The 13,544-nt window shown below is 36.0% G+C and overlaps 3 protein-coding genes across 20 annotated transcripts in view; 2 read left to right on the forward strand and 1 right to left on the reverse strand.

The window, feature by feature from the left end:
- The window catches only part of LOC139988205 (serine/threonine-protein kinase MARK2), a 53,261-nt gene extending 45,665 nt beyond the window's left edge, over nucleotides 1–7,596 (forward strand). For 16 of the 18 annotated variants that reach the window (XM_074111783.1, XM_074111782.1, XM_074111784.1 and 13 more), the window contains 3 exons: nucleotides 1,410–1,451; nucleotides 2,821–2,932; nucleotides 3,078–7,596. In XM_074111783.1, the coding sequence (XP_073967884.1) occupies nucleotides 1,410–1,451; nucleotides 2,821–2,932; nucleotides 3,078–3,296 (373 nt within the window). In that variant the 3' untranslated portion in view covers nucleotides 3,297–7,596. The remainder of the gene's footprint in view (nucleotides 1–1,409; nucleotides 1,452–2,820; nucleotides 2,933–3,077) is intronic. The other 2 variants (XM_072005334.1, XM_072005335.1) reach the window with 1 other exon arrangement.
- Nucleotides 7,597–8,086: 490 nt separating this feature from the next.
- On the forward strand, nucleotides 8,087–8,934 carry Apf (purine phosphoribosyltransferase family protein Apf). Its single transcript, XM_072005417.1, has 2 exons — nucleotides 8,087–8,431; nucleotides 8,588–8,934. The coding sequence occupies exons 1-2, from the start codon at nucleotides 8,323–8,325 to the stop codon at nucleotides 8,902–8,904; spliced, it is 426 nt and encodes a 141-aa protein (XP_071861518.1). The 5' UTR covers nucleotides 8,087–8,322; the 3' UTR covers nucleotides 8,905–8,934.
- Nucleotides 8,935–10,294: 1,360 nt separating this feature from the next.
- On the reverse strand, nucleotides 10,295–13,511 carry Socs36e (Suppressor of cytokine signaling at 36E). The gene is made up of 6 exons (XM_072005368.1): nucleotides 13,376–13,511; nucleotides 12,564–13,165; nucleotides 12,154–12,467; nucleotides 11,848–12,087; nucleotides 11,490–11,756; nucleotides 10,295–11,399 (listed from the first exon to the last, which is right to left on the reverse strand). Exons 2-6 carry the CDS (start codon nucleotides 13,003–13,005, stop codon nucleotides 11,109–11,111), a joined length of 1,554 nt encoding a protein of 517 aa, XP_071861469.1. The 5' UTR covers nucleotides 13,006–13,165; nucleotides 13,376–13,511; the 3' UTR covers nucleotides 10,295–11,108.
- Between the last annotated feature and the right edge of the window lie 33 nt (nucleotides 13,512–13,544).

Below are 13,544 nucleotides of genomic sequence, written 5' to 3' on the forward strand. Positions count from 1 at the left end.
AGTAAAATAAAGATTTGTAATACGTTGTGGTGTGAAGTGAAGAAAGAAAAGGATCATGTGACGAAAGTGGGTGCCTGATCGAGCGAACGAGCGAAAGAATGAATGAAGAAAGGCCTTGGGTGAATTTAACGATTAAAACTGCCGAAAATCTTTTTTTATTTTGTCACGAGTTTTCGTCGATCGAACGAGGTTCGACTGCTGCTTGCTGATATACGAAAGTACCTTTTCGCGCGTTAATTCCAACGTTTTTCTCGAATCAAAGAACAGTTCATCGTGATTAATCATCGATCAAAATTTCTTTTATTATTCTTTTATTATAGTTACTCTACCTAACTTGGTAATTTTCGATATTATACGACACGCGTTCGTATCGAATCGAAAGAAAACGTTCGGTTCCATTGAAAAATTCTTTAGATCCCAACGATGGAAAAGAACAATTGATAACGCATTCCCGAGATCACCAAGTAGATCGCTAGTTCACGCGCACGGGAGAAAGATACAGGAAATGGAATTTAAGCATCTCGAACTTGTCGTGTATATTGTAATACGTATAAAGATAGGAGGGATAAAGGAAAAGAGAAATGACACCAACAACGCAAGATTTTATACGCAAGATTTACGAATATAGCACACCTGTAAATGATATTAAATGCTCTTTGCTGCACTCCAGCTCCCATCCAACTGTTTAAACGTCTGGCATATTTCTTTTCTCTTTTTTTCTTTTTTCTTCGTTTTTTCCCCCCTTTCGTCGATGGATCATCGACCGAGAACCGAGAATTTTCATTGATCTATCTGAAAGGCGATTACTTTAGATCTTTACGATACGGAGGGCAGTAAATAGCTAATAGAAAGTGAATAGAAATATTATTTAAAATAATTTTAAGGAGCAATAATAGTAATAATTTCATATTAATAAATATGTTAAAACTGCCTTATACATGTGTTGTATCAATTTATTTCTCAATCCTCTATTCAAAAGCAATTAAATTATTCTACGTGTGCGTTGTATGATATATCGTTTTTGTTAAAAGCGTTGCGTGCAATTAGCTTTAGTTCGAACCGTAGATCCTCGAACATTTGAGACAGGAAATACGTGGACGTATTTTTGTACCATTGACAACAAGTATGACCCATCGTAGACGAGTAACAAGCGCTTAATTAACCTTCGTTTCTATTTATCTTGCCCCGAAATGCTTGAAAAGAACGATAATAAAATTCGTTTCACTCTTTTAATCAATGCTATCTATCGTTGTAACAATCTCTGGTATAACTCGCCAATGTTCGCGATAGGTATGCGATGGTGATAGAAAGAATGGTGGTGCTTAAACGTATGAACTGAATTTGCCTGAATTTGATTTGATGATTTATCATATTTAGTATTTGCAACTACCTTTGTTTTGTTATTTCAGCCCCATGGACCCATCCGTACCTCCCAAGCACCCAGTAGTGAGGTACGTTGCTACATACCATAATACCATGGTCCACATATTCTAATTTCGTATTTTATCCGTTTTGTTCTGTTCTGTTGTCTCGTTCTTTCTTTTTGTCTTTCTTTTCTCACCGCTTACTACTTCTTCTCTTTCTTTTCTTTTTTTTTTTCATTTTTTTTTTTTTTCAAGTTTTCGTTCGTTATCATGAATCGTTCGAATCTGTATTTTTACTTGGATTATTTTTTATCGACGCTTAACTGCTATGTAAAACCATACAGTCTCATTACGACGTAGAATAGAGTGACGCCTCTTTCTGTAAAGCAATGTGTTCGTTATTCGAAGAGCAATGTTTCACATGTATATCAATAGAAAAGCACCGATGTATATACTCGAAGCATACGTATACGATACAGATGCGTTACTTGCCACGCAATAATCGTAATTGTGTATTGTATACCGTGTACCGTATACGAACCACCCGAACGATCGGGTGGATAGACAGCAATATACGTGTCATAGGAACAAAACGTTCCTCGTTCAATTTTTCACACACTCTTTCTTCTTTTCTTTCTCTTTTATCTTACAGCTGTGTGATTATTTTAACTATATTGTAATGTATTAGGTCGGATCGATTATTTTTTTCATATCTCACGATTCGATCGCGAGACAAGCAAGAAAAAAGGAAGAAAGTTTCTGTGTGTAATCGCGTCGCACGCCGATAATTCGAACGATGCGAAACGAAACGGAATGCAACGGAAGAAGGACAGGAAAAGAAATCGAACGTTAGAGAACCGCGATACACGCTGTTTCAAATTCGAAATCTTGGACCGTCTTTACGTATAATTAACACGTTTCTCGGGAAAATTGTTAGCTTGTTCTCCTATAAAAGTGTCGGTATGTATGCATGTGTGCACGCATGTCACGTTTTACGTTGCGTCTTTCGTATCATTCAATGATCAACGGCTTACGGAATCTTGATGCACGTGTTCCGCAACTATCGAGATCTCTGTGAACGACGAGACGGGAAATGGGACATGGATGCGATATGACACGAGAACGCAGAAAAAGAGCGGTAACGATAGATGAATGTTTGACAATTAACCGATACGTTTCAGTCGCTCGAAAATCTTCGTACTGATAACGCGTAACTTGATCGAAAAAATCGAACCCCTTAATCCACAACGTCGAGTTAGACTCGTGGTACGTCCTTCGAGTCAAACACGAAAAACACGTGCGAGAAACGTGGTACGCCCTTCGGGCCAATCGTAAACAACACGAGCATGAAACGTATGTTCCTCGGGCTACATACAGGCGACAAACACTTTCTTTTCTTGGTCGCATTCGCTATTTAAATCGCAGGGCAAGGGGTTAAAACGTTCTTTTGTTACAGCGGAGCGACCACTAACGATGAGCAGGTTAAACCACGCAGTCTACGTTTCACTTGGAGTATGAAAACTACGAGTAGTCGAGATCCGAACGAAATCATGTCCGAAATTCGAAAGGTATTGCAATGGATCGTATATCCTTAAAATATCCTTTTAATGTTTCTGTTCGTGTGCCTCGTGGAAACTCTGATATTTCTCGAGTTTCGAATATCGTAACAACGTGTATAAAGGATTTACTAATGTGTGTCGATCGATTGTCTAGGTGTTGGACGCCAATAAGTGTCAGTACGAGCAACGCGAAAGGTTCCTGCTACTGTGCGCACATGGAGACGCGGCTACAGATAGCCAAGTACAGTGGGAAATAGAAGTCTGTAAACTGCCACGACTTTCTCTGAACGGTGTACGGTTCAAACGGATCTCAGGCACATCGATCGGCTTCAAAAACATTGCTAGCAAAATAGCGAACGAACTCAAGCTGTGACTGCCGACAACAGGCGCTCTATCCACTCGCGCCAACCCATAACGCTCTCGTGATCGATGACGCAGATTCACGGTTACCGACGACTTTCAGTTTTCCTTCTTCTGGGACTTCAACCTCGTCGACGATACCGATAGCGATACCGATACCGATACCGACACCGATACCGATACCGATACCGATACCGATACCTATGCCGATGCCGATGCCGATGCCGATGCCGATGCCGATACCGATACCGATACCGATACCGATACCGACGCCGACGCCGACGCCGATACCGATACCAATGCCGATGCCGATGCCAATGCCGATGCCGATGCCGATGGCGACGCCGATACCGATACCGATTCCGATACGGATACCGACACTGACACCGACATCAACGTCCATACCGATACCAATACCGATATTGATTCCGATTCTGATTCCAGTTCTGGTTCCGGTTCTAACCCTCGTTCCGAAACCAATAACCGAGAAATATTCGTTTGAACGGTTGCCCGAATTTTGTCCCAGTCGAACAACGAAAGTAACGTCGGCCGAATCAAACTCTCACACTGATCATCGATCACCGATCGTCGATCATCGATCTATCAACGCGTTACGTCGTCGTCCTGCTATTTACTCGGAAGCCTCGAAGATACTGTGATCCGTGACCGTTGAACGCGCGCGTATTCAAATACTCCCGAGTGCCAAAACGAAATGAAACAGTCGGTTCTTCGTGAAATCGTTACTGCACGCGGACCGATACAATGACAGGAAGATTGGGAGTGCGAGGAGAATGGAGTGTTGCCGATCGGACAACGATGAACGAAAGAATCCAATGGCCACGGAAATGGGAAAAGAGGCGAGGCGAAAGGAAGAAGGAAAAAGGAGAACAGAAATGTCGAATTATCATCGAACGCTACGATCGCGGTAACACGATTTTGACGTTCTTTTCGTTGGTATACAAAGGATAGTTCCTGACAACCTCGATACCTCGGTGGTATCGTACGCATCGTCGTATCGATCGTTCGAGACATGCTCGATCATGCACACGTCATATAGGAACGGTCGCCGTCACGTTAGAACTCGAAACGCTACGCGTTTACAGTATTATATATTGAGAGTTATTTTATCGATGTTACAACACTGTTTCCGGTGAAACTGAAAAAATTGCCGTTTTGCGTAACTCAGGCCAATCTTATATTCGGTTACATTCTATACTTTTGTAGAATTACACTCGAGCTTTCTTTATTCTCGAATTTCTTTTCTCTTGCCGCTAAATCGTCAGGGCCGAAACTTGTTAATGAAAAACATATTACGTTCTATGTAAACTGTGCCTAACGACGCGTATCGATAGAATTGACAAACTGTCTTCTCTGCGAACAAAGTAGGGAACAAGGGGATGAAAAACCGCATTTTTCGGAGAAAAACGAATGTTCTAGAGCGAGACGTTCGATCGAGCGCGCATTGTGCAGAACATCTACCACGTCGTGAGTCTTTCTTTTCGCAACGTTCACTTTTCGAATTGTTTTATATGTGAAGAGCACTTAAGAAGACAAGCGGTCTCTTTGTACATAATCGATCAAACTATTCGAGTAATCTGTAAAGGAATACGTAGACTTTTACTCGTAACAAAAAAGCATCTTTACACACTTGTCATTCGTTGAAGGTTGAAGGAAATTCAACCATTTCGTAATATTACGCGAATGTGTCAACACGTCCGCGCCCAACCATTTATCCTTTCAAATATTTTTACAACACCTTACTTTTTTATCTATATCGTAAGTTTAAAAACTATGCAACATTGTAGGCATCAGCCAAATTAATTAATTAACGCGTTATTATTACTATTACTATTACTATTATTATTATTATTATTATTATTATTATTATTATTATTATTATTATTGTTATTATACATATTTTTATTTTTATTTTTATCAATAATGTACCAATAATATTACGACACAATGTTAAACGTGTCGAAACAAGATAGAGAAAGAGGAGCTACTAATTATCGTAACTTAAGGATTATTATTGATCGAATCCACTCGTATATATCTCGCGCGAGTAACGATGCAAGTAAGTACTTTGCTCCGAAGCGATTCCGGGATATACCTAGCAAATATGCACGCGCGCACGACATCGTCGATAACGAGATCTGTTATTTCTACGAAGGATAATATGTAAGATTATATTTAAGTATTGTAATTGGCTATATACTATTACGCTATTTAACCTTTTATTCGCAGATGTATTCGCGGTTGAATGAACTTAAATTAGGAATTATTGTAAATGTAGAGGCGTCTAGAGAGACTTGGTGTATATACATAATATAATATACGAAGGTACTAAATTAACCAAATAAATGAAGCCTCATACACTATGAATGCAAATAAGAAATTTACAAAAACGGCGAAAAAAGGGAAGGAAAAAGAGAGAAAGGAATAGCGGAGCGGAAAGAGGAAGGAAGAGGAGAGGAGGCAAGGGAAAGAAGAAAGAACAAGAAGAATAATTCAAACAAAGCAAGGAGAACGAAAGAGAGAAAGTTCGAGACTCGAGTATCGCGCAATCTTTTTATATTTGCCTAAGATCGATCGTCTACATTACACAGCAGGCAATGACTAATTTATTTAAATAAATACAAAACTCGAATGATTTTTTCACGTTTCTAACACGCGTTAAAAAAAAAAAAAAAATCACACGAACGTGCCTCCAAACGTCGAGCAAAATCTTCGTTTTCAATTCGATGAAAACTCTTCATTGTTCAGCGCATGTTTCTCCGGTGCATGGTTCTTTCGAGTCGCCGGAAACGACCGATAACGACCAAGTATTATTATCAACGATCTGTGACAATGTCGTTCTCGCGTTCGTAGAACGAATTCGCGAAAACTCAGTTTTCGATCTACGATTAACTACTGTGCGTATAGCGTTTAAGTGTAACTTCATCAATATCTTTTCCTTTTACGACCCAAATAAGTTGCAAGCAAAAATCATCTTTCGACTAGTCTTCGATGAAGCTTCGTATTTTGAAGTGTTATTCATATCGAGAGGCTCGATACGAATAATTATGCTATGTCAGACACGATTTTCGACGAATGATATGTAATACAGCGAACGGAAGATCCTTGCGACACAAGTCGAATCGCTGCCCGAATTACCGATCCGTAAACTCTCCCTTTGTCGATTCCTTTACGTATAAAAAAGAAAAGAAAGCAAGAGAAAAGAAACGGACGTGGAAGCAAAAGGAACAGATAAAAAGGGAGGAAGGAGGAGATGTTTGAAGCAACGGCAGACATGGAAAAGTAGAGGAGGAAGTAGTAAACGAAAAAAGGGGGAAAAAAAAGAATGTAGAATCTGTTCGCAATGATCACGCGTGTCAATGAAACAGCACTGTGTATAATTCCAGATGCAATCGTCGTTGTGCAAAAAAGACACGATACTGTAGAAAACTGTATCTTTACCATAGCAATTATGAATTAATGTTACAAAATAAGATCCTTCGGTAGCGTTAATGATATATCCCTGTAAGATGCAAGTAGGCGCGAAAACGGTATTCCACTGTAACGAAATAAATACACATTCGTTCGTTCGTTCGTGCGTTCGCGCGTTCTTTCGTTCGCGCGTTCGTTCGTTCGTTCGTTCGTTCGTTCGTTCGTTCGTTCGTTCGTTCGTGCGTTCGTTCGTTCGTGCGTTCGTGCGTTCGTTCGTTCGTTCGTTCGTTCGTTCGTTCGTTCGTTCATTCGCTCGCTCGCTCGCCGCTCGCCATTCGCTTGCTTCGTCAAATAAATATGTAAATTGATGATCGATGCTTAAAGAGAAGAACTCGAGTTTAAGAGAAATACTAGTGGACAAGTAAATCGTAAGATGGAAAAGCTGAACGGATGACACACCAGCGCAGCGATTCGAAACGGCGAGCGCATGGTTCGCTCGTGTCGCGCGTTTACCCTCATCGCGCCGCACCGCGAAACAAAAAGCTTTTGTGATTTTTCTATTATGTAAGTAGTAAAACGATAGAGGGAGAAACGAATACCGAATCTGATCCGGTCCGATCCGGTTCGATTCGATTTGATTTGGTTTGATTCGATACGGTTCGGTTCGGTTCGTCATCCATCCAGTGACATCACTTCGCCCTGCACGCACACATATATACACACACCTACACAACACACGGACAAACATATGCGACATACACGTAACAATTTGTAGATAGGTACGTACATACAGCTTTGCTAAGTGTTTTCTGGTGATCGGTATTTAGCCAACAAAATGTAGCAGAAACATTTATAATAAAATGGTAACACACATTGTTTCCCAATTCCTTTCGAAATTGTACACGCGCAACAGGGTAAACGTTCTATCCTTTTAAACAATTTTTTAACATGCCATAATGTTCTGTGATACGATCGCTCGAACAAGAATGCTAAAAAATGCAAATGGAAAACAAATCCAAGACAAAATTGAAAAACACGTCAATATATATTTCTTTATTTTTATTTATAAATCCGCGTTTTCATTACGAATATCCAAAACCTCGACTTTCTACAAAAATATGTAAAACACTTGTTTCCTGTTCACTGATGTAAAAGGAGAAATGTTAAACAATATATGACTCGAGGCAAAACAGAACATTTCATTTGTCAGAGAATAATATCTATTTCTCACAAACATTTCTCAGAATCGTCATGGAATCCTAATACCGTAACGTATCCTGTAATGCTCTCCGATAATATTTGCATAATATTTCTGGTTCTTCTTCTAGCTTTATCTATTCAAATGTTAAGATAAATGGATAGATACGAATGAACTTTTCAAAAGTTTTATATTATTTAAGATAATTCCATGCGATTTTTACTGTAATGCAATTCTTTTAATTACATTAGTATTCAAATAGAGTAACGTCTATCGTCGAGCTATTCGAATCTAATTTCATAAATAATTAAATTAGAGCTTTTTCTTGTCGCTATTTTGTCGCCACTTGCCTATCTGTTCCGTGGCTGAATGAAACATAAACACTAGTAACAATTTTTTAAGTGAACTCACAATGACGGCACGCGCTTGCGGTTTCGTTGTATTTCGACGTGTTCAAGGAATAATCGAATACCTTCTAATGCAAGTATCTTACGGCACGCATCATTGGACCCCACCGAAAGGTTTGTAATATAATCGTTCGTTCGTTTACTCGTTATTTCAACACCTAACCTTTTAGAAAGCAACAGAGTCGAATCTGTTTTTTGCGGACTATAGGAAAGAACGGTACCGTTTCTACGTTATTATGCATGTGATAGATTCCTATATTTTGTGTGCAGGTCATGTCGATCCTGGTGAATCGGACATGGAAGCCGCGCTACGTGAAACAGAAGAAGAAGCGGGCCTATTGATTAATGATTTAAATATTTTCGAAAACGTGAAGGAAGAACAAAATTACCAAGCAAATGGAAAACCGAAAATTGTCATTTATTGGTTAGCAGAATTATTAGATCCTGAGAAACCGATTCGATTGTCAGGCGAACATCAAGCATTTAAATGGCTTCCACTGGAAGAAGCTTGTTCCGTAGCAAAGTATAAAGAAATGCAAAATACATTGAGAAATTTTAACGATTATATATTAAAAAATCTCTCTTAAATAGTAATATAGAGTTTCTACAAATCCTGACGCTATTGTCAAAATTGTTATCTTTTCTTCCAAAATGATACATATACGTATAAGATCTTCCCCATAATCTCGTTTGTAAGTTAACGGTAGCCATGGTGTTCGCAAATTTTTTTTTATACATTTCCTTATGTATATAATCCAATTAAGGATAGCGTATTGAAATTTGTTTCTATCGTTTCATTATCGGTTCCCAATGAATTGTTAACATTTGGCTTAAACATGGTTTTAATTTAATCATTTGTTCGAGTAATCGAATTCGATTTTTCGTGAGACTTCACGCTTTAATGTTGGTACGTATCACATCTATATACTTACTTACTTATCTTATATATCAACTGGTATCAATTTATCAACGCATCGTCACGCTTCACGTTCTTTTTATTTCTAACTCGTAGTACATAACCTCATTATTTCGATTGGAGCATCTCGTGAATAATAACAAATATGATTAATCCGCTTCAAAGGTTATTTTCTTTCTTAAAGTATTGGTACTTTAGATACATGCTTGTTACGGAGTTATACATGGTTGAAGAATGGGAAAGAAACTTCATCAGTATCCTTTTAAAAATCTACACAAAAGTATACACGAAACTTCATCAGTGAAAATTTACTCGATCACGATATTATAACGTGTAAGTCTATATATTTCAAGGATGTTAACAAAGTATCGTGATGAAACATTTGAAAATTAATATACTATTCCTATATTATATACAGATATATTTCTGATCACGTTGTTCTTTTTCTTTTTCTGGTTTAATTGTAAAATAATGCTGCCTATTATACAATACGCATTACACTCAAAAGAAATATTGTCTTAATTCACTGTGTTTATTGTAACACAATTATACTACGTTGTGTTTTGACTAAAGTAAAAAGAAATTATAACTTATAGTTAATATTGCATGTTAAACCAATAGTAAATTTCTACATTCAAAGTTATGTGTTAATCTGTTAAGTTATTTTAATAAATTAAATTAATCTAATTAACGTTTTACTTCACAAATTAAATTAATTTAATTTATCATATAAAGAAATGTGTCTTTATATATCCAAGACCATGTGTGTTATATGTATAGTAAAATGTTAAGCATTCGTTCTTTCTATATGTAATAAAATATTGGCATTTTTCAAAGTGTAATATGATTGCTGATAATTACTCTGTCAAGGTCAAAGATAATTATATACATTTAGAACATATTCTTGTTATTTTCTGTATTTAATAACAGCAAACATCAACACCAGACAGTTTTTCAATACAACTATCATTTCATATTATAAATAGACAGAGCAAGAGAATCAAACTTTTTGAAAAATAAAAGTCAACAGGTATATGCTGATATAAAGCACCACAATGGTATTGGATTGCAGATATTTTTAATTCTTTTTAACCATAATTAAAATTATGTATAAACCAAATTATATTTCAAATGAATATCGATTAAATTAAATTACAAATAAATGTTAAAAAAAGACACGATAAGAAAGATTTCAATACTAAATTACATAAAACTTATAATATGAAGTATTTTTCAAACTGCTATTTTAATATATTTACATGTTACTGTTTTTTTTTCTTTTTTCTTATTTTTCAATTAACATATAGATGTATTTGTGATGCAAATGTAAGAGATCATGATAAAAATAAAAACGACAACTACGTCAATTATACTAATGTTTCGTTTTATGTAGAATATGCGTATGATTTGTTTGCTAATATGTATTGTGATCTTTCTATTAAGCACAAAGTGTTCTGCAAACATAATTTCAATGTTTAACATTGTAATATTATAAATAAGGAAGTAGTAGTTCCAAATCGGCCGTTTTGCAAACTCTTAAATTAATTATCCGAAATATTTGCGATCATGGAGATACATATCGAACAAATGTAATTATAATCGGAAATATGCAATATATTACAACGTGAAGAAAACAAAGGACGGATACTACCAGAAAAAATGAAATAGCTTTTTTCAGTTTTATAACATTCACAAAAAATTAATTATAGCTTTTATATATATATATATTTATATATATATATATAGATACCCGTGCAGTGATATTAATTCTGCTATTATATATAAGACATATATCACTGTAATAAAGTGATAGATGCGAATGCAAAATCAATAAAATAATGCCTGACAAACTCTATTAAATATGAATACAGAGATTTATATTAAAGGTAAATATGATATGGATCTTCCATCTGATTGTAAATCATTCTCAGTATCTAATCGCCTAACTCGTACTCTTTGCTTGTAGTGATACTCCTTGAGATAACTCTTAAGCGTCTTTGGCAATTGTAACTTATTTATACCATCATATGTCGTCCGTGTAGTAATTACTGCTCGACATAAGTGTTGTAAAGGAAAAGCAAAATTTCGATGAAATGGTATTGTAAGCATAGGTTCAAAGAACATAGAACACGATGGATGCTTATAATGCTCGATTAAACCGCACACCTGGAAAGAGTATATATTACATCGTATACCTCTATTTACATATACTTTTTCTTCTACTTATATTTTTAAAAATGCAATTATATTCCATACCGTTTCTGAAGCATAAACTCCCGGATCGTGTGAATCAAAACTAAATTTATGATTCCATTGTTCGATTCGGGCATGCAGAGATCGTCCATATTTTCGAAAACTAACGGAAAAAATAAATTCTTCCTGGGCCGAGTCACGTAACAAGAATGTACCTTCTTGCTTGCCCTCTAATAAACGTTCAGCTTCGTATCGATCCATTTTACCCCAATAAAAAGAACAAGCCGTAATTGATTTAAGATCTGGCACAAGACAATGAACATAATCAACCTGTGAAAATATATACAAATACTGGTTAATAATCACCAACCTAATTCAAATCAATTATTCCTTCTTTTCCGGTAAAAGTTAATCAATCTACCTGCGTATGCGCTGGCCTCTCGATATTTGGAATTAACGTAAAGTCAATTTGTGATAACGCTGTCAAAGCAGCAGCTTGTATACCGGCATGCGCTTGGAACAAAGCTGCCAAACTGTCTACTGTTATTCCATTTGGATGTACTTGAATTGCCGAAGGATAATTAGGTTTATAACCCGGAGGAGGTTCGACTCCCTCCTCCATTTCTCGTGCACGTTGTAGTCGTGCTCTTTTGTCACAATCCTGTAATGCAGACTATTAAGTACCATGTTTAACACACAAGTTCATTACAGATGCAATAAGACATACTTCCATTGGAAATTCTTCTGGATTGAATCTTGAAAAGTCGATTACAGGGCTGGGAGGAAGCGGTCGTAGTACTGGACTTTGAGGAGCAGACCGACTATTAAATATAACACCAGCTCCCATAGGGTGTTCTTCGGTTCTTCTATAACCAGTGCAAACACAATCTAAACTATTATTTCCTTGACCAGGAATAATATCTGTACTTTTAGAACTTTTATTCTTAGCGCAGTTAAATTTTAATACCCAGCTGCTTCGCTTCTTTTTTGTAGATAAAATATGAGTACACGCTGGACTTTGATCCTTATTACGTTGTTTACCTAATAATATTAAATTTCATATCAATTTATAAAACTAATTAATAAAATCCACAACAAACATATAAACATGAGAAAGATAAAAAATATATTTTTTACCTTTTCGTTTTCCAAATGATAATGTTTTAGAAGATCTTCTTAAAGGAGGATTTATAGGACTACTATCTTCAGAACTACTACTAGTATTACTACCCCCAGAACTACTACAACACGCTTCCTGTTGCTTAAAACATATTTCCTTATTAACATTTCCATTATTATAAATCTTTTTTGAATCCTGTGTCTCGATTGGTTGACTGTATAAAGTTTCAAATTTAGAATTATGATTATCTAGGTCTAAATTTAAATTATCATTATCCAAACTCCCATCTGTCTTGCATTCTTCATGAAGAATCAAACTTAAATTCAGTAAATTTTCTATATCATCTTGATTCATCATTTCTAATTGCGTTGGCTGGATAACATTAGTACATGTTTCGGAAGACTGCCTTTCACTATCCATTCTAAAAAATTCCCTGAGACTAGCGAAATGCTGTCCCATTATTGAATGGATTGACAGGCATCTTATTGCCCTCAAAAGTATTTCATTTCCATTTCTCCTCTACAGAAATGTTATTAACACTTTTACGTTATACAATATCATTGTATTATTATATCAGATAAATTTGCCAATCGATTCAATCGAAGGAGGTCTCGATTATCTACAACAAAGTATACTATTTAAAAATCAATTAAAATAGAAGACTATCTTGTTTTAAAATACTACAAGTAATTGTTATTTCCCTGTAAAACAATTATTTATTCTTTTTAAAATAAAATGGTATCAATTTTTAACAAAAAGAGACTTATTTAATACAAACATAAATTTCATCTACTTTAGATATGAATTTTAATTGCATATACATATTTACCAGCAATATAAAAATCCTACAGCATAATATCTTCACAAAGGCTATAGAAAAGGATTATTCAGACGTTCATAATGAACATTTCTTAATGGCAGCTAGTTGAAACACGTCCAGACAGGTTTTGACAAGATTTCCCTCTTCAATTTAGGCACGTGTGTCGACAAATATTTTT

The sequence above is a fragment of the Bombus fervidus genome, chromosome 6 (assembly GCF_041682495.2).
Source record: "Bombus fervidus isolate BK054 chromosome 6, iyBomFerv1, whole genome shotgun sequence".
Taxonomy (NCBI): domain Eukaryota; kingdom Metazoa; phylum Arthropoda; class Insecta; order Hymenoptera; family Apidae; genus Bombus; species Bombus fervidus.